Raw genomic sequence first — 19,128 nt, 5'->3', positions numbered from 1 at the left:
ATGGCAAACGTCAAAAATGTGAGTTACATATAGTTTTTGAGATTTATAAAATAACGAAGTGGAACAACTGGTTATAAGTGAGATCAGTCTTGTAATCAGTATTATTTCCCTGCTTTAACTTAAAGGTGATAAGAAAATGAAGGACTCTTAAAAGTGTTAATTACATATTTATAACATTATGTATATAGTGCCACCTCATCATGTTTATTTATCTTGATTGTTATATTTCACTATTTAAATTTCTATTTTGTTGTTATTTTATATTTCACTATTTAAATTTCTATTTTGTTATTTTATATTTTACTATTTAAATTTTCTCTTTCTGTTTGTCTGTGATTTAACTGTCATATGGAGAGCAGTTAAACTGTGTTTCGTTGTTGAAAATAATGACAATAAAGATCTATTCTATTCTATTCTATTTGAAAAGATTTTTGAGAATGAACTGATTGTTTTTTTTTCTCTTGCTCTATTTCTTTATCCGTCTGAATTTATTCAAACCACAAGGGGAAAAATTGTGCCAGAGGAAAGGAAACAAGCATCTGAAGAGGTGCAACTTCAAGTTCGCTCCCAGTGTCCCTATGTGAACATGCTAAGAAGCACTAAATATCCTTATATATCCTTGTATGTAGTGATGTTTAAGCAATGATCCCTGTCATACATACATATGAGAATGTTACACTAACACATTTTTGCATGACTTTAACTGTCTGTATCAGCACAAACACACTGTATCCTCCTCAATAAAGTCCTCACAAAATCAATTGGGTTGATTATTTATTGATTAAGAAATAAATTACAGTTTTAATATTATCACACATGTAGAAAGCTTCCAGGTGTTCAGAGTGAAGAATTGCAGTTTGTACCAAAAGAGTATGAAGGTGTTTTAGGGGAACACACTTGTTAGTTTAATACAATTAATTAATGCATAAATTACCTGAATGGCAGAAACAACAACAACCACTTTTACTTGCTAACAACAAACGGGCAATAAAAATGCAATAATAAGATGATTTACCATTTCATTGTCAGCGTCAATGTTACTATTCTGTATTAACGTACGTTAATTAAAATATATCTGACGAAAGGAAATATCTAACAACAAACTGTAACGTCAATCAAAGTCTGTCACATTTCCAAATTCTTATTTTCCTTTCAAAAAAAACCCACAAGAAATTATACCATGGCATCAGATTATTTACTATACTTTCCCATTAATTGTACAGTAAGACTGTTAAGACTGTAGAGGGAGCAAGAGCCCTTTCAGTCTTACTGGATTTCTCAGTGCGGAGGACTTAGCTGAACAGCACAGGCACAGACAAAGCAAACAGACCCATCAACATCAGACCGCCTTGGGATGGGAAATGGAGGGCCGAGGCGTGAGCTAATGGAGCTAAGAGGGAGAGAGGGACGGAAATAATGACAAATAAATTGTATTGTTGCATAAATGTTACATTTTTATACAACCTGACATATCTTTAATTGTATAGCATCTAATATAATCCAACCACTAGCTAAATGATTTGGGTGGATGTAATAATTTTAGTTTTTTTTAAATATTCCACACTATAAAGTCAACAATTATTTAATTATTTATTTACATAATTTTTTATTTTATTAACAACACAAACAAACAAACATTTTTGAAATGATCCTATTAAAATATTGGATCATGTTTAATTCATATTTTGCTTGTAAGCCCATCAAATATCCCAAAATTACTTTTAAAGTAAGGCTCACTCACCAGTGACAGTAAACGCTGTGGTCTGGTACATTGTGATGTTGGTCACAGGGTTCGTTGCCTTACACATGTAGCTTCCCTGAGTCCCTTTGTTTGCAAGGAAAGTGATAACAGAGCCAGTATTGAGAGCCATCGAGTTATTGTTAAAGAACCACTGGAAGTTACAAGCTGGCCGAGAATCAGCAGAGCAATTCAAGGACACTTGTAGGTTAACTTTAGTTGAACCTGGACCAGAGATATTCACACTCAGAGGGCCATCTGCAAACACACAGAGAATGTTGATGAGAATTATGTACAGAAACATTAGGAATATTGTGTTGCTTTCTAAATCCCCATTTGTTCTGAGCAGACTTTCAAAAATTCATTCAGGCTTTTCTGGTCAAACTCAAACCATTGTATAGCAATTATAAATACATAGAAAATAATTTATTATGATCCTTTTTTGTATGTTCTGCAAAGTTTTCAATCAGTTTGGTAAATCTGCTTAACTTTAGTGCTTTTTTGTAATATTCATTTATGATCAACAGGCGCTTGTGTGTAAGTTATTATCATTGGTAAAGATAACAGTTATTGAGGAGATAATGTTAGTGTATCACAGCTGATCATACACCAACATATTTATATAAATGTCAAATTATGTATTTTCTTCTTTCTTTGTAAGGGATTTTCAGTGGCCTACAATTTTAAAACATTTTAAAACAAAAGAAATATAGATTTTTCTTAAAACAAGTTAAAAAGAACTGAATGAGTTCAAACAAAAACTCTCTCCAGATTCCTAAACTACTCACAGTTCACCAGGAGCATGTATCGGGGGCTTTTATGTGGACCAGCCTGATTGGTAGCGACACACTGATATGTCCCATCACTGTGCATCGTCAATGGAGTGAAGTGCAGTGTGTTGTTTTGAGCGTGGTAGGACATGTGAGGGGTTGCGGTGAGGTTTGCCATGGTGAGGTTTGCCATGTTGAGGGTCATGTTGTCCTTCATCCAGTAGATTGTGCTATAGGGCCCAGTAACGTCACAAGTGAGAGTGAAGTTTTTAGAGTTTATTGGAACGGTGTTGTTTCTGATCATCACTGACTCTATTGGCTCTGTGGACAGAAAACACAGCAGAAACCAATCAGCATTCAATCAGTCATACAGTCACATGGAAGGAGTCAAACCCATCGGTTTTTCTTACCAATGACTGTGAGCATCTTGGAGTTTGTGCTGTTCTGTTTTGTCATATAATTGTAAGCCATGCAGGTGTATTCTCCACTCATATTTAAAGACAGAAGGTCAGTTTTAAACATTGAAGTATTGGACACCTGGGAACCATTGAACCACCAGGTGAATTGACTGGGAGGCATCGACATGGCAGAACACTGAAAAACAGCGTAATGTCCTGTCTCAGCAAAAGCTGGCCCTTCAATCATGGGTGTTTGTGGTCCAACTGCAACAGAAGAAAGTAGACTCTCATTGTACCATATTTCAGCAAATACAAATAGTTACAGTAAAATAAGTTACTCTTTAGTGTTACTCACAGTACACAATGAGCATGTAAGGAGTGCTGGTCATGTTCCAACCAGCATTAATAGTCATACACTGGTAGAGCCCAGTATCATGTTGTCCAAGTGGGTTGAAGGTGATTGTCTTCTTATCCATTGAGAAAACAGTTCTGTTGTCTTCATGGAGTGGCTCACCATTTTTCATCCAGTAAACATCCCCAGCAGGTCCACTTACATTGCAAATTAGATTATAAGAATTACCTGCTATGGCAGGAGTCATAGGTGTTTCTATGTGTACATGTTTTAAATGATCTGAAAACAAAGCAAAAATTCACATTTCCTGTTTATACATAACAACAACATTTTTACAGAAAAATAAAAATAGCCATCCAAGTCTCACCAAAAACAGTGAGCATCGTGTAGGCAGTGCTGATTTTGCCGGTGATGTCATTGAAGGCCACGCAGGTGTATGTTCCACTCATTTCTTTGGTAAGAAAAGGTATTACATACTGAGACGTATTGGCCACTAGAGAATCATTGAAGAACCATTTGTAGGAGCTGGTAGGGTTTGATGATGCGTAGCAGCTGAATGTGGCATTGTCTCCTGTCTTTGCCATATTTGGCCCCATTATAGTTGGCATCCACGGTCCATCTAAACACACAGACGTTCACTTAAATCATCTTCATTGAAAGCATGTTCACATGATTGTCAAAACACTGATACAATGCAGAACTGTGCATGAAAACTGCATTATTTAAAGGTCCTATGACATGCTGCTTTTTGGATTCTTTTATATAGACCTTAGTGGTCCCCTAATACTGTATTTGAAGTCTCTTTCCCGGAATTCAGCCTTGGTGCAGAATTACAGCCACTAGAGCCAGTCCCACAATGAGCTTTCCTTAGTACGTGCCATTTCTGTGTCTGCAGCTTTAAATGCTATTGAGGAAGAGAGGGGGGGGGGGGGCTTGACCAACTGCCACTTTGCTAGTTTGCAAGCCATGATGTCTCTTTCTCACGGGCGGGCCAAATTCTCTGGGCGGGCAAAGCAGAGAAAGGGGAGGTAACCTTACTCCTTATGACCTCATAAGGAGCAAGATTCCAGATTGGCCAATCTGAGCTTTCATTTTCTCAAAGGCAGAGCAGGATACCCAGGGCTCGGTTTACACCTATCGCCATATCTAGCCACAGGGGGACCATAGGCAGGCTGGGGGAACTCATATTAATGTTAAAAAAACTCAAAAAGTGAAATTTTCATGCCATGGGACCTTTAAGTTTTGAGGTCGGAATTCCTCTTTGGTTCTGTTGAATCCCATTTCTTTATATTTCTTTGATTGATTGAAAAAGTCCTCCCCCTGTCAAAACGTGATAGGGATTTAATACATGGTGAGTACTCACAAAAAACCTCCAGCGTAAAGTTTTGGCTTGATGAGCTGCTGAGTGGGTTGGAAGCTATACACTGATAATTTCCATTGTCAGAGTTCATGACAGGAGCAAAGGTGAGGGTGGCTTGGTCCATTGAGAAGTTTCTTGTGTTGTCAGCATACAGTTGAGACCAACCATACATCCAGATAATGAAATCCACATCTCCAGATGCCTCACATGTTAAAGTGAAAGTGTGGTTCTGGATTGGCTGAGGGCCGACAATTTTTATTGAGGCCATAGTCACTGGAGCTTTGGAGATTAAAAGGATGACCACAATTACAGTAAGCAGAGCAACTCCAAAATATGTATGATACATTGACCGCCTGGTTTTGGGATTTCCATTTTTGTGGTAGACTAAATTGACACATCAGGAAATATTATTTACTTTCTTTAATGAGAACATCAATACCACTCTTACTGTATATCTGCCCATTGATGTTGGAGCTAACGCCAGGAGTTGTTAAGCTTAGCATAAAGGCTGGAAACAGGGGATAACAGCTAGCATGGCTCAGTCCAAAAGGGAGAAATCTGCTTGATTGCATTTCTGCAAAACATGCAAAAAGTATGCAAGTTGCTGGTAGGTGGATGTTGTTTCCTTTGGATAAAGCCAGGCTAGCTGTTTCACCCACCTCCAACTAAGCTAACTGTCTCCTGGTTGTAGCTTCATATTTACAGATAGAGCGGTATCAATCATGTCACTCTCTGCAAAAAAAACTAAATGAGCATATCTGTCAAAATGTCGAACTATTCTTATTTAGTAAGTTACCCAAAACAGTGAGCATCGTGTAGGTAGTGCTGTTTTTGCCGGTGATGTCGTTGAAGGCCATGCAGGTGTACATTCCACTCATTTCTTTGGTAAGAAGAGGTGTGACATACTGAGACGTATTGGCCACTAGAGAATCATTGAAGAACCATTTGTAGGAGCTTGTAGGGTTTGATGATGCGTAGCAGCTGAATGTGGCATTGTCTCCTGCCTTTGCCATATTTGGCCCCATTATAGTTGGCATCCACGGTCCATCTAAACACACAGACGTTCACTTAAATCACCTTCATTGAAAGCATGTTCACATGATTGTCAAAACACTGATACAATGCAGAACTGTGCATGAAAACTGCATTATTTAAAGGTCCTATGACATGCTGCTTTTTGGATTCTTTTATATAGACCTTAGTGGTCCCCTAATACTGTATTTGAAGTCTCTTTCCCGGAATTCAGCCTTGGTGCAGAATTACAGCCACTAGAGCCAGTCCCACAATGAGCTTTCCTTAGTACGTGCCATTTCTGTGTCTGTACCTTTAAATGCTATTGAGGAGGAGGGGGGGGGGTGAAGGGTGTGGGTGTGGCCTTGACCAACTGCCACTTTGCTTGTTTGCAAGCCATGATGTCTCTTTCTCACGGGCGGGCCAAATTCTCTGGGTGGGCAAAGCAGAGAAAGGGGAGGTGACCTTACTCCTTATGACCTCATAAGGAGCAAGATTCCAGATTGGCCAATCTGAGCTTTCATTTTTTCAAAGGCAGAGCAGGATACCCAGGGCTCGGTTTATACCTATCGCCATATCTAGCCACTGGGGGACCATAGGCAGGCTGGGGGAACTCATATTAATGTTAAAAAAACTCAAAAAGTGAAATTTTCATGCCATGGGACCTTTAAGTTTTGAGGTCGGAATTCCTCTTTGGTTCTGTTGAATCCCATTCCTTTATATTTCTTTGATTGATTGAAAAAGTCCTCCCCCTGTCAAAACGTGATAGGGATTTAATACATGGTGAGTACTCACAAAAAACCTCCAGCGTAAAGTTTTGGCTTGATGAGCTGCTGAGTGGGTTGGAAGCTATACACTGATAATTTCCATTGTCAGAGTTCATGACAGGAGCAAAGGTGAGGGTGGCTTGGTCCATTGAGAAGTTTCTTGTGTTGTCAGCATACAGTTGAGACCAACCATACATCCAGATAATGAAATCCACATCTCCAGATGCCTCACATGTTAAAGTGAAAGTGTGGTTCTGGATTGGCTGAGCGCCGACAATTTTTATTGACGCCATAGTCACTGGAGCTTTGGAGATTAAAAGGATGACCACAATTACAGTAAGCAGAGCAACTCCAAAATATGTATGATACATTGACTGCCTGGTTTTGGGATTTCCATTTTTGTGGTAGACTAAATTGACACATCAGGAAATATTATTTACTTTCTTTAATGAGAACATCAATACCACTCTTACTGTATATCTGCCCATTGACGTTGGAGCTAACGCCAGGAGTTGTTAAGCTTAGCATAAAGGCTGGAAACAGGGGGAAACAGCTAGCATGGCTCAGTCCAAAAGGGAGAAAATCTGCTTGATTGCATTTCTGCAAAACATGCAAAAAGTATGCAAGTTGCTGGTAGGTGGATGTTGTTTCCTTTGGATAAAGCCAGGCTAGCTGTTTCACCCACCTCCAACTAAGCTAACTGTCTCCTGGTTGTAGCTTCATATTTACAGATAGAGCGGTATCAATCATGTCACTCTCTGCAAAAAAAACTAAATGAGCATATCTGTCAAAATGTCGAACTATTCTTATTTAGTAAGTTACCCAAAACAGTGAGCATCGTGTAGGTAGTGCTGTTTTTGCCGGTGATGTCGTTGAAGGCCATGCAGGTGTACATTCCACTCATTTCTTTGGTAAGAAGAGGTGTGACATACTGAGACGTATTGGCCACTAGAGAATCATTGAAGAACCATTTGTAGGAGCTGGTAGGGTTTGATGATGCGTAGCAGCTGAATGTGGCATTGTCTCCTGCCTTTGCCATATTTGGCCCCATTATATTTGGCATCCATGGTCCATCTAAACACAGGTATATTACCTCAAATCACCTTCACTGTAAACATGCATTCAACGCAGAACTGTGCAGGAATGGAGAAGTCTACTTTTGGATAACCTGACACTGGCAATCTGATGTTGACTTAATTTCAGTAGATATATTGTGATTAATCTACTTGATGCGGAAAGTGGCCACATTAACTAATGTCTCATCTACTTCCACCTTGGTTATTGAGTTTTTAAATTTTTTTGAATTTCTTTTTTTTGCTGGTAGGTGTGATCCATCTAAACACAAGGACATTACTTCAAATCACCTTCACTTTAAACATGCATACGCAGAACGGTGCAGGAATGGAGAAGTTTCCTTCTCGACAACCTGACACCAACAATTTAGTTCATTTCAGTTAATATTTTGTGATGAATCTGATAGAGGTGGTCACATCGCTAATGTCTGACCTAATTCTTCCTTAGTTATTGATTTTGATAATATATTTTTCTTTCAAACTGCATGTTGTCATAAATCTGAGGTGATAGCTGATGTGGCTGAGAGGATGAGAGGCACTTCAGCCGTTGAGGGTTTCCAGAGTTCCTGTCAGAGTTATGGACATCCCCCTGCTGTCACTGATTTCATTGGGCCATATTTTAAAATTATACAATTAAGTAAAAAGGTAAATTTTATATCTACAAAAGAGAGAAAGAGAATTAAAGATGATAATACTTTACTTACAGTTTACTTGAACTGTGTAGGGGCTGCTGGTCATGTTGCTCACAGAATTAAAAGCCTGACACTGATAATTTCCATTATCTGATAGTTGGACTGATAAGATAATCAGTGTCTTGTTGTTTATTTGTGTTGTATTGTCAGCAGTAATACGTTGACCATTTCTCCACCATTGAATGCTGGCAACAACTCCAGTCACTTCACAATTCAGAATTAATCTCTCATGAAGTATTACTGGTCCACCTGTGTGATTCACCACAACTGCTACTATTGGCTCTATAGAAGAAAACAAAGGAAAAAAAGAAGAAGAAGAGAATTGAGAAATTTAAATTTACATACACATATGTGGGTAGAGTGAATTTGACTGAACATTTTAAGAAATTGTTTTAAATTTTGGGGAATATGTTTATCTACTTTTTTGCCGAGTGTTAGATAAGTAGATTGATACCACTCTTATGATTGTCGATTAAATATATTGCTACTGCCAGCAGTTGGTTAGCTTAGCTTAGCATAAAGACTGGAAACGGAAGATACAGCTAGCCTGGCTCACCCTGAAGCTAACAAAATCGCCAGGCTAGCTGTGTCTTCCCGTTTCCAGTCTTTAAAGCCTACTTATTACTATATTATATCTCATTTGTTTATTAAATACAAATATTAAAGGGAGAAATACATCTCAGCTGGTTGCCTGGCAACATCATATTGACAACAAGATGTCAGGAAGTCACAGTCAGCTGTAAAACCACAACAATTCGTTTTTTACATTTTGGCATTTGTATGGATTAAGCAAACAAACAAGATATCGATCCTCTAATATAACTCTCGGCAAATAAGCAGATACCCCCAAATGTCAAACTATTTCTTTAAAATCATTTAAATGTATTTTCTGACAGAAACAAAATCAAATAAGTAAGAAAAATGCCAACCGTACCTAAAATATTGATCATTGCACTTTTGCTGCTGAACAGGAGCGTGACTGGGTTGTAAAATATGCACTGGTAATTTCCCGAGTTGCTCTCTTTAACCATCTGTAGTTGAAGCTGTGGGTCAGACTGATTTAGATACATCCCATCAACCATCCACTGGATCATCGCTGGAGGAATGGAGTCAGCTGAGCATGACAGTGTGATGTTAGATCCTGTTATGTAGGTGGATCTCATGGGCATGATCGTCATTGTTGTGTTACTTGGACCATCTGATGAAGCAACAAGAGGGAAATTGTTTTAGGGTTTGAGTTTTTTATACATCGGCCTATATGTGTGTATATATATATATATATATATGTGTGTGTGTGTGTGTGTGTGTGTGTGTGTGTGTGTGTGTGTACTGTGTATATAGTAAAAACTCACAGCTGATGTTCAGAAGTACAGGGAGACTGACTGCTTGGCTCACACCATTGGACACATTGCACATGAACGGCCCCTGATCATAGCGGGTCACACTGACTATTGTGAGAGTGGTGCCTCCATTGCTGAGCTGTGCCATACCACCGGTTGTAACCACAGAGCTGCCGTTTAGCCAAACATAAGACAGGGATGAGCCGTAGAGCACAGAGCACATGAGAACTGCTGTGTTATTGAACTCCACCAGGTTGGTTGCATTTGCCCTCAGAGTCACATTTGAAATAGGCACTGCAGAAAGAAGGAAATGTCAATGTCAAATTTATTTATATAGCACATTTAAACAACTGTGGTTGACAAAAGTGCTGAACAAGACAAAAATAAAATAAAAAATAACAATCATATCGTCAGGATTTGTGGAAATTTGGAATCGCAGTGGGCAAGCACTGTTTTGTCCTCTCTCAATAGGAGTCAGTGTTGCCGTGATTCAACTGAAGTCTGAATCACTGCAACATTTGTATTAGCCTTACTAGCGGCGGAGTTCAATGGATGGCAATATTGGTCTGATAGTCAACAGGTCCTCCACTTCAGCCCAGACTGATGCAATGCCAATAAACACAGACATTGATGTCCACCTAAGGATACATTGTAATCACTTTGATCCCTTAACATTTCAGAAGGCCGTATAGAGGTCAAATTTTTTATTTGTCCAATATTTTGGTTTATGGCTAAATATCTTCAGATCTAATGCCATTCCCATCATCCCCAGCTGTACTTTATTGTAAGTGCTAAATATAAAAATAATTATTTAATAAGGAACACTGACATTAGCATTTTGTTCAAGTACAGCCTCGAAGAGCTGTTAGAATCTACTTGACTTGATCAGGTGACTAAAAGCCTACATTTGGACTAATAACTTTGTGTGACCGTTATTGCTGCAGCTCCATTATGTTTTAATAAATGTTCATGTTTCTCTGCTCATTGCAGGTTTGTCCAATACAATAGGAGAGGTTACTCATGTGTATGCGTGTGTATGTACAGACTGATGTGAGTAAATGACGGAGTGAGTAAACATTAAAAGTGATCCTTACCTTGCACTGACAGTGTTAACTGAGCAACAAAAACATTCAGTGACTGTAATGTGTACACTCCAGAGTCTTCCAGCTGTAGTGACATTATAGTCAATGATGAAGTGGTTGAATTGAATGTAACCCTGTTACTCCAAGTGTTAGTTATGACCTGACCTCCCGGGAATATCATCACAATGATTTCATTGTTGAACATCCATGCCCCTGTGGTAACAGGGAACTGGCTGAAAAGTGTGACATTGTTTCCCACTGGTACCGGGTTCACAGAGGCATAAATCAGCGGAATACTTGCAGCTAGAAACAGAAAGCAAGGAACAGACAACATTCAGTCACCATTATCTTCTACACACAAATATTGCTGATATTGGTTAAAGCTCTTACAAAAAAATAAATCAAGTAGCATGTTTAAATCCTTTTTATCATTAAGATCTATAAACTGGCTTCCATTGTCTGAACGGAATTAATATAATACAACAAAAAGTTAAATCAGTTAAAGTTTTAAATGATTCAGTCTCACCTGCTGCGAAGGTTGTCGCGGCCAGGATCAGGACAAACACCACTGGAGACTTCATATTGCTCTTCAGTTTCTTATTGGCTGTAGTCTTCCTCGACACCTAAACTTGACTCTGGCTGTGATCAATTCCAATCTGGCGATATAGTATGGTCACAGCTGCTTTTGATCAGCAAATATTTGTTCTACTTCTCATGATGTAAATGCTTACCCTCACAGTCCTGGCCACACCTTGTTTTGCCCTGGTCCACACCAGGCCACACCAAGGAGTGTCCATTTACTGTAAACCTAGGCAGTTCTGCAACTTTTAACCAACCAGAAGAGCCACAAAAAACATTTCCTCATGGTTTAAGACTGCATTTAAATCAGCCATTGCAGCATCAAGGGAATTATCTCAGTTATCTTACTAAAACATTGACAGTAATTCAAGTGGAAATCATGATCGCTAAACAGTACATAGATCGCCAACAAAGACCCAAACACTTAAAGAGTCTGTGCAGTAGTATTTTTATTAAGGATAAAATGAAATAGAGGTTTGGCTGGTTACAGTTAATCTTTCTGTACGCGATTTTTGTCTTTGAGGTAGGCGTATTTTCTGCTCTCTTTAAGTACTCCTTATCAACCAGAATTTTTTGATTAGTGAATATATTACAACATGCAAGGTCAAAGAAATATATTTGACATGAGTAATGATAACCAAATTTGGTAATAATAATTATCTTTTCATAATTCAATCGCTGAATCAAGAAAAAAAACATTTCAAGATACAGAAGTTTGAATGCTGTATTAAAGGTTTACAGTGTCACATCAGTCATTCATAAGCCAGCAACATCTGTGAAAGAGAGGCAGTTATTCAAGTTATATTAGTTACATCACAATGTTTTGTTTTTTTCATTCAATACCACTGCAGTCGAAAATATTTCTGCATCTTAGTCTCTAATTTAAGTACCATGAGTGTAAACTGAAACTACATTAATTTTACTTCAAAATGTGTTTGGCAAAACAAATTAGTTGTGTATAAACATAATTAGGAGACACTGTCTAGAACAGAGTCACCCTTTATTGGAACTGGTTAATTGACCAAAACAAATGCACTAGTTACATCTTTTCAAATCAGATTTATTTTGCTGTATTATTAGCCCTCAACGTTAGTGGATTAAATAGCCATGCTCTTTGAATCTTTCAATTTAGGCATTACAAGATAATGATGGGAACTTTTTCCAGGCATATTCTCGTCATAGACTAAACTATTAATTGATAAAATAAGTAATCAATAATGAAAATAATCACAAGTTGCAGTCTGTTCAATCATTCATGCCAGTTATGTCTGAACAGGAAGCAGATATGACCTAATAATCTGCGACCTGCTGCACAAGTCTAACTTTTTAACACATTACTGTATTTCATGTTCAAGACTTCGGGTGGTCTGAATAATGTAGAAATGTCTCCATTTTGAAGGGATAATATAGCTTTTTTTTCTTTTTAAAAGAGAGAAATGTGATGGAAACTAGAATTTATTGTCAATCCAAGTGTATGAATGACAAAAAGTATAATTTATTTACAAGACAATTATTACAATTATTCTACAACTTGCCTGACAGTGAAAAAAGAGATGCAACAACTAGTAGCAGCGGCAAGAGCCACACATTGACTGCCTGTGGTTCAGATCCTGACAGCGAAGGCTCTGTAAAGACAAACCAAAGTAAGGAACAGATGGAGAAATATGGAGGTTTACCTCCCTATACCAACAAACTCACTTGCTATCTTGATGTGTGCGGTGATATTGCTGTTCATGTTGGTGTGATTGTTGAAGGCCAGACAGGAATATGCTCCGCTTCGGTTCTCGCTGACATTGAACAGCTGCAACAATGGACCCGTAGTGTTCACACGCTCTCCTCTGAAAGCCCATCTAAGCTGAACTGGAGGATTGGACTGTACTGAACAGAGCATCGTTAGATTGGAACCAATGAGAAAGGAAGTGGTGTTCTGTCCGTTCACGGTTAGCGCCATGTTATCTGGACCATCTGAGAAAGCGACAGAAAGAACAACACAGACAAGGAGAGGCATACAGCCTTTAAGAACACTGTTTGTGTAGAATGATGGCAAATTATGATTGGAATGATACTGTCCTACTCACAGCTGATAGTAAAGTTTACTGGATTACTGGTTCCATTACTGACAGGATTAGACACACAACACCTGAACGGTCCCTGGTCGTAGCGGGTCACATTAACTATTGTGAGAGTGGAGTTTCTATCAGTGAGTTTAACTCTGTTACTGGCTGTAACCTCAGAGCTGCCGTTCATCCAGAGGAAAGAGAGAGAGGATCCAGAAGAGACGGAGCAGGTAGCGACGGCTGAACTGTTGAACTCCATCAGTTCAGTTTGATTGGCTCTCACGGTCACATTTGAGATGGGCTCTATGGAAGACAAGTGGATCAGGCAAGGATCAGGATGTTTCAACACACTGTACACTGTAAGGCTTTGTAGTAGGCAGGCAATGGCGGTACAGCATCCAAACAAAAAATGGATGTTAATGTTTCATAGGCCTACACGTTTTGGCCCATTTACACCTGTACAATCTAATACAGTCCAATGCAACAGCCCTGCCACAATATCTATCTTTACAAAGCTTATAATGTTCAGTTTTTCGTGACATTGTTTGAAATGTGTAAATTTTCTTATATATGTATTAGTAAGATCACAGTTGTACTGCACTCAAATGTATTGAAAGGTGTTTCTTATTTATTTTTGTCCTACGTGAGGGGGGGCCAGACTATTTTTTTACTAGCTAAAATGTATACATTTTTTATTTATTATCTCTATGATAGTATCAATAAAACAGAACATTTATGGTACTTTATGGTAGAACAATTTTATTTGAATGCATTACACTGTTCATGTGCACCTAAAGTGTATACTGAGTGTATATACACAGTACAGTATAAGAACATATGGTGCTAGGCTAATAACCACTTCATGATGATGATAATAATAATAGCAATAACAATAATGATAATAATCCTATGTTTGACATACATTTTAGAAAGTGAGATATTTAGAATCCTTTCTTAATGACTTACAGTATTGACCATAGACTTGATGGCTTATTCAAAAGTAAGCAGTCTTCAAGAAGTGATTAATAAAAGATCCACTAAAATTAAAATTCCACTAAAAGATAAACCTAAAAGAGTCAAAGTGCTATGCTAAAGGATAAACTACAAGGCAGATGGATTTTTCACAATCTGGCAACTCTTATTAAGGATAATTACTGATCTATAAAGCAATACAAAATAGAATAACCATTAATAAAGGTATCGGTTACAACTGGTACAAGCTAAAATAATGCTTTGTTAGAAATCAGTTTAATAACTTTGTACTCCTTGTTGTAATGTATGCAATCTATATTTACGTGATATAATAAGTGATATAATCATTGGAGGTAAAATGCAAACATTGTATGTTCATATATATCATACACATATACAACATGTTGATATGATTATTATAGAGTTTGTTTTGTATTGGGAGGCAGAGACTTCTTGGTAGCTATTGACCCAACAGAAATAGTCTGAAGGACAGAAACTGAAGGAACAAGTAGATGAAATGACAAGAAATTAAAGGTGAGTGTTGGGTGTTGACAGATGCAGATACAAACAGAAACTATTCAGTCATGTGAAAGGGCAGCAATACCAAAACACACACGCTCTTACAGAAAGTAGCATGTCCAAATATCATGAGGCAGAATTCCTGTATGTCCTTTCTGAATATTGTTTTGGGATCATCAATTTTCATTACAACATAACCCTGTTACAGTAAGAGGTTTTCTCTGCCTCTCCCCATTGCAATGAGTTGATGTTCACTTTCTTTTGTTTGTATGTTCTAATTACATTTAATATAATTCTTCATTTTGACAATCTTAATTGTTTGGCTGTTGTTTGTCCACAACAACAACTTCTTTATTTTCTCATGAGAATTATGCTTGTCCTGTTACACCATCTACTTTATTACATTTTCTGTGTGCCCTCTAAAACAGATTTCCTTGTTGACTGTATATATTCTTAATGTACTTGCATGCGTCATTCAGGTTGAATAAATAATGTTTAAAAATATCATTTTTCTTCATGACAGGATCAGAAGCGACAATACTTTGACATTACAGTAGAATGACAATCTTTAGGAAACAAATACTATTTCTTTAGGAAATAGGTTTATTTGGATTAGAAGAGAAACAATATATTTGCCTAACAATGCCCACAGTTTATTTGAGGCCTTCTTTAAAGCACTAACCTAAATCTAAAACTAAAATTGAATGTAATAAGGATTAATATAATGGAGAAATGCAGAATAAATAAGGTGTGACACAAAACATTGACCTGCTGAAATGTTCTTGTCCTTGTAATATCCAATCTGCTCCAAATACTAATAATAAACATACAACAAAAATGTATATAGGCAGTTGTGGAATAAGTCCCCAAAGTATCCTACTTAAATAGAGGTATTACCTTTCTGAAATATGACTCAAACCAGTATAATTTTTTATTTAAACGTAGAGTAGATTAAACATTGTTAGATTTGATCTCTGCAGTTCAATAGTGCAGAGAGGAGGGTGATGATGCTGCTAACTAAACTCTCACTTTGAATGGCATTTGGGCAGTTTACTATGAGCTGGCTATGGAGTTTCTAATGGATGAACTATTACAATTAGTAACTGAACTTTAGCAATTTGTTTACTCTCACCTAGAACAGTGATGGAAGCATTGGCCTTAAGCTGGATTTCACTGCTCTGCACCACGTAGACTCCCGAGTCTGCCACCGTGACGGAGCTCAGGCTGAGAGCTCCAGTGAGGATGTTGACTGATGCCCTGCCGCTGTAACTGGGGAAGACTGCCTGCTGGTCTCCCAGCCAGGTGAGGATGAGGGACTCTCCCACTGCCCAGCTTCCACTTTTCAGAGCGGTCGAAGGAAACAGAGACAGCGTCACAGAGGTCCCGACTACAGCAGGGTTGATGGAGGGCCGGACCTCCACAGCACCAGAGACCAGAACACCTGAAGAAGAGAATTATGTTGGTTATCAACTGTTATATATAGTTCCAGTCAAACGTTTGGACACACTTTCTCATTCAAGCGCATTCAAACCTTTGACTGGTACTGTAAATGAAACACACTTCCATTTTTACTAGAATAATGAAGTTATCATATTCACAAATTCAGCTATAACAGAGCCTACCTTGTATTAAAACCAGCAATACAATGGCCAGGGTTACTTCAGTATTCGTCTCCATTTTTGTAAGGATGGTCTGAGGATGCCCTCGCTATTACTCCTCTATTATACTTAGAAAACAAATGTCCAGCCCCCTCCCCATAAATACCTGAAGCAGTAACCCACAGTTGTTATCTGCAGGTGTTTCTGGTTATTTGGTGTTCACTCTTATCAAACTTACAAAAGGTGGATTATATTTTCTGTTTACCATTTGGGGTGAAGTTCTGTAAATGGCCAAAGAGCAAAATGACAAATTATGACAGATGGTATGTGATGCAGGATTGGGTGGGTGGGTGGGGGTCCACCCCTACTTCCAAAGGCTTCAGTGTACCATTATGACGCTTTCGGCTTTGTTTACTGAGGATGTGTTCTGCTCTGTGGACTGAGTGGACTGAATCTTGCAATTAGCAACACAGCAATAACTGTCTAGTTTTCATTTATGATACAGTATGTTGTATGATGACAGACCAGCAGGTTAATTAGTATTTTCACAATTCAATCAGTGCACCTCTCATCTGTTTCATACATCTTTTCTAGCATAACACGTTGAGTAGGCAGACCGTTATACCTTACACAATAACACTCAGTAAACACTTGTGGTGCAAAGTTCAGTATCTGAGCAAACCTGTGTTATACCTGACACACAGGAGGTGAGATTGATGACTGGGCTGTGTTATTTGCAGAGCATGTGGATGAGTAGGAGTAGCAGCATTGAAGGACAGCTTCTAATTATTTAATTGAATGGTATATCATCATGCCTTATTATACATATATAATGTATAGTTTTATTTATTCTAATATAAATAGGCTGTTGCATTTTCATGTTGATACTTAGTGTTGTCTACTTGGCAGTGTTTTACATGTACAGTGTTAAACAGTGTTATAACAGTCATACAAGAAGTATTCATATCTTTTAGTTAAAGAAGCCCGTTGATATTTTTTGTAAACAAACAAAAATTATGTTTACAGTACATTTAGTCTCTCTCCAAAACACATTGAGTAACTATGACTCTCTTAAGGTAGCCAAATGCCTCGTCATCTAATTAGTGACGCGCATGAATGGATGAACGAGATTCCCACTGTCCCTACCTACAATATAAAAACATGTTTCCTAAGTAAAAGTACATAATTACTAGTGTCAAAATATACATAAAGTACCAAAGTAAATGTACTCATTATGCAGAATTTCAGAATATAAATTCTATTACGCGATTCAAATTTGAAATACTTTATCTATGAAAATCACTTTAATGTTGATGATACAGATGGGGCTAAATTCAACTGTATACTGTAAGGTGTATTACTCTATAATAATACATCATAATTCATTAGTTGATTATATTTTTTATGTATAATCTGAAAACTGAAAAGTATAGTAACTACAGCTGTCAAAAAAACCTGGTGGAGTAGAAGTATAAAGTAGCATAAAGTGACAACAGAGTAAGTACCTCAAAGGAGAATTGAATTTTTCTACCACTGGTTATAGAGTTATAAATGCTCACATAGTATAAGGAATATAGTTTGAATAATGGTTCCATGACATTCAAAAAGTGTTATCACCTCTTATAATATATATAAGTTATATATAATAACTTGACAGACGTGTGAGAGGTAGTTTTTTCCCGTCTCTTGATAAAGAGAAACAGGGAAATTGGAATACCTGGAAGCCTTTTGATTCTGAGTGAGGCTGTACAAGAAAAACTATTTGTAGGTAGAACAAGTCCCAGACCCAGCTGTTAACTTTATATATTAAATATTAGCTGGCATATCAGTTCAGGTGTCTGAGGTGGAAAACAAAGTCATCTCACTACTGTATGTGGTCTAATAAAAACCTGTCATATAATGTATTAGGTTTTGACTAAATGTCATATGCAAAATGATATTGCAAAATTTGTATGAAGGTGTTTTGTGTAAGGCTTCACAAAAATAAACAAGGTATACAAGAAAAAAACAATGTAATACTACTAATAATAATAATGATCTATATTCTAAAATAATAAAATATATAATAAAATATAAAAGTTCTCATCTTATCTCACTTTTATTAGCTCTTGCCCTGAAATAAGACAGACGGCTGCTTGATGCCCTCATGTTCTGGCCTTGTAACCCTGACCAGAAAAAACACATTTTCCAATAAGAGAGAATCATCCTGCCATGCTTGGCAGTGAGTCTGAGGTGGAAAATATGCGCCTGTTTTATAGGGGCCTGGGTTTGTACTGATAATGCCTTGTTATTATTTAAAACTGCTTTGACAGATGCAGGTATATGGATGCTTGGGTGGCATGACTGATAACAATCCACCTTTGTTTATCGTTAATGCTATCAGGTCAAATTATGACTTACGGGAAACCTGGAAGTGTAAGAATATCATCCCAGTTATCATTGTTATGGAATTTTGTAAAATGTATGTATTTATTGACATGGTTTGCTGTGTGTTGGTTTGCTGGTGGACTGATTACATTAGGAACACAATGGAAATAGGTCTTTGGACTTTATTCTATTGTATGAATTAAACTTGTATCAAGTAAACTAAAGGCACAACTCTTTAAAGGGTGAAACAATAATACACATACAGTGCAGTTAAAGAAATAGCTCATTATGGACTTCATTTTGTTCACCTCTTATAACTGCCTGTGTAACTGAGAGCACTAGCGCCTCCCTTTGGAGAGCAAACAGCAGGCCATGCCAAAAACTGAATAGAGGAGCAAAACAAAGAAAAAAATAAATAGGCAGAGAGATAAATAAAGAAAATGAAAGAATAGT

General features: G+C 37.5%; 2 protein-coding genes across 5 annotated transcripts; both read right to left on the bottom strand.

Annotated features, from left to right (window-relative positions):
- Positions 1-761: 761 nt before the first annotated feature.
- Positions 762-11,282, bottom strand: LOC120561856 (carcinoembryonic antigen-related cell adhesion molecule 5-like). Of its 4 annotated transcripts, XM_039805160.1 has the most exons (15): positions 11,110-11,281; positions 10,596-10,886; positions 9,514-9,795; positions 9,096-9,359; positions 8,174-8,443; positions 7,219-7,470; positions 6,425-6,700; positions 5,415-5,666; positions 4,622-4,897; positions 3,626-3,877; positions 3,262-3,537; positions 2,919-3,170; positions 2,527-2,829; positions 1,742-1,996; positions 762-1,390 (listed from the first exon to the last, which is right to left on the bottom strand). In XM_039805160.1, exons 1-15 carry the CDS (start codon positions 11,162-11,164, stop codon positions 1,293-1,295), a joined length of 3,654 nt encoding a protein of 1,217 aa, XP_039661094.1. In that variant the 5' UTR covers positions 11,165-11,281; the 3' UTR covers positions 762-1,292. The 4 variants fall into 4 exon arrangements, with proteins under 4 accessions (XP_039661094.1, XP_039661097.1, XP_039661095.1 ...); XM_039805163.1 differs by lacking the exon at positions 4,622-4,897 and having other exon boundaries at positions 11,110-11,282; XM_039805161.1 differs by lacking the exon at positions 6,425-6,700 and having other exon boundaries at positions 11,110-11,282.
- Positions 11,283-11,701: 419 nt separating this feature from the next.
- LOC120561860 (carcinoembryonic antigen-related cell adhesion molecule 5-like) lies at positions 11,702-16,401 on the bottom strand. The gene is made up of 5 exons (XM_039805170.1): positions 16,333-16,401; positions 15,843-16,151; positions 13,241-13,522; positions 12,861-13,127; positions 11,702-12,787 (listed from the first exon to the last, which is right to left on the bottom strand). Exons 1-5 carry the CDS (start codon positions 16,385-16,387, stop codon positions 12,687-12,689), a joined length of 1,014 nt encoding a protein of 337 aa, XP_039661104.1. The 5' UTR covers positions 16,388-16,401; the 3' UTR covers positions 11,702-12,686.
- Positions 16,402-19,128: the final 2,727 nt, after the last annotated feature.

This window comes from Perca fluviatilis, chromosome 7 (genome assembly GCF_010015445.1).
Source record: "Perca fluviatilis chromosome 7, GENO_Pfluv_1.0, whole genome shotgun sequence".
NCBI lineage: Eukaryota > Metazoa > Chordata > Actinopteri > Perciformes > Percidae > Perca > Perca fluviatilis.
This window is presented reverse-complemented; position numbering and strand designations above follow the sequence as displayed.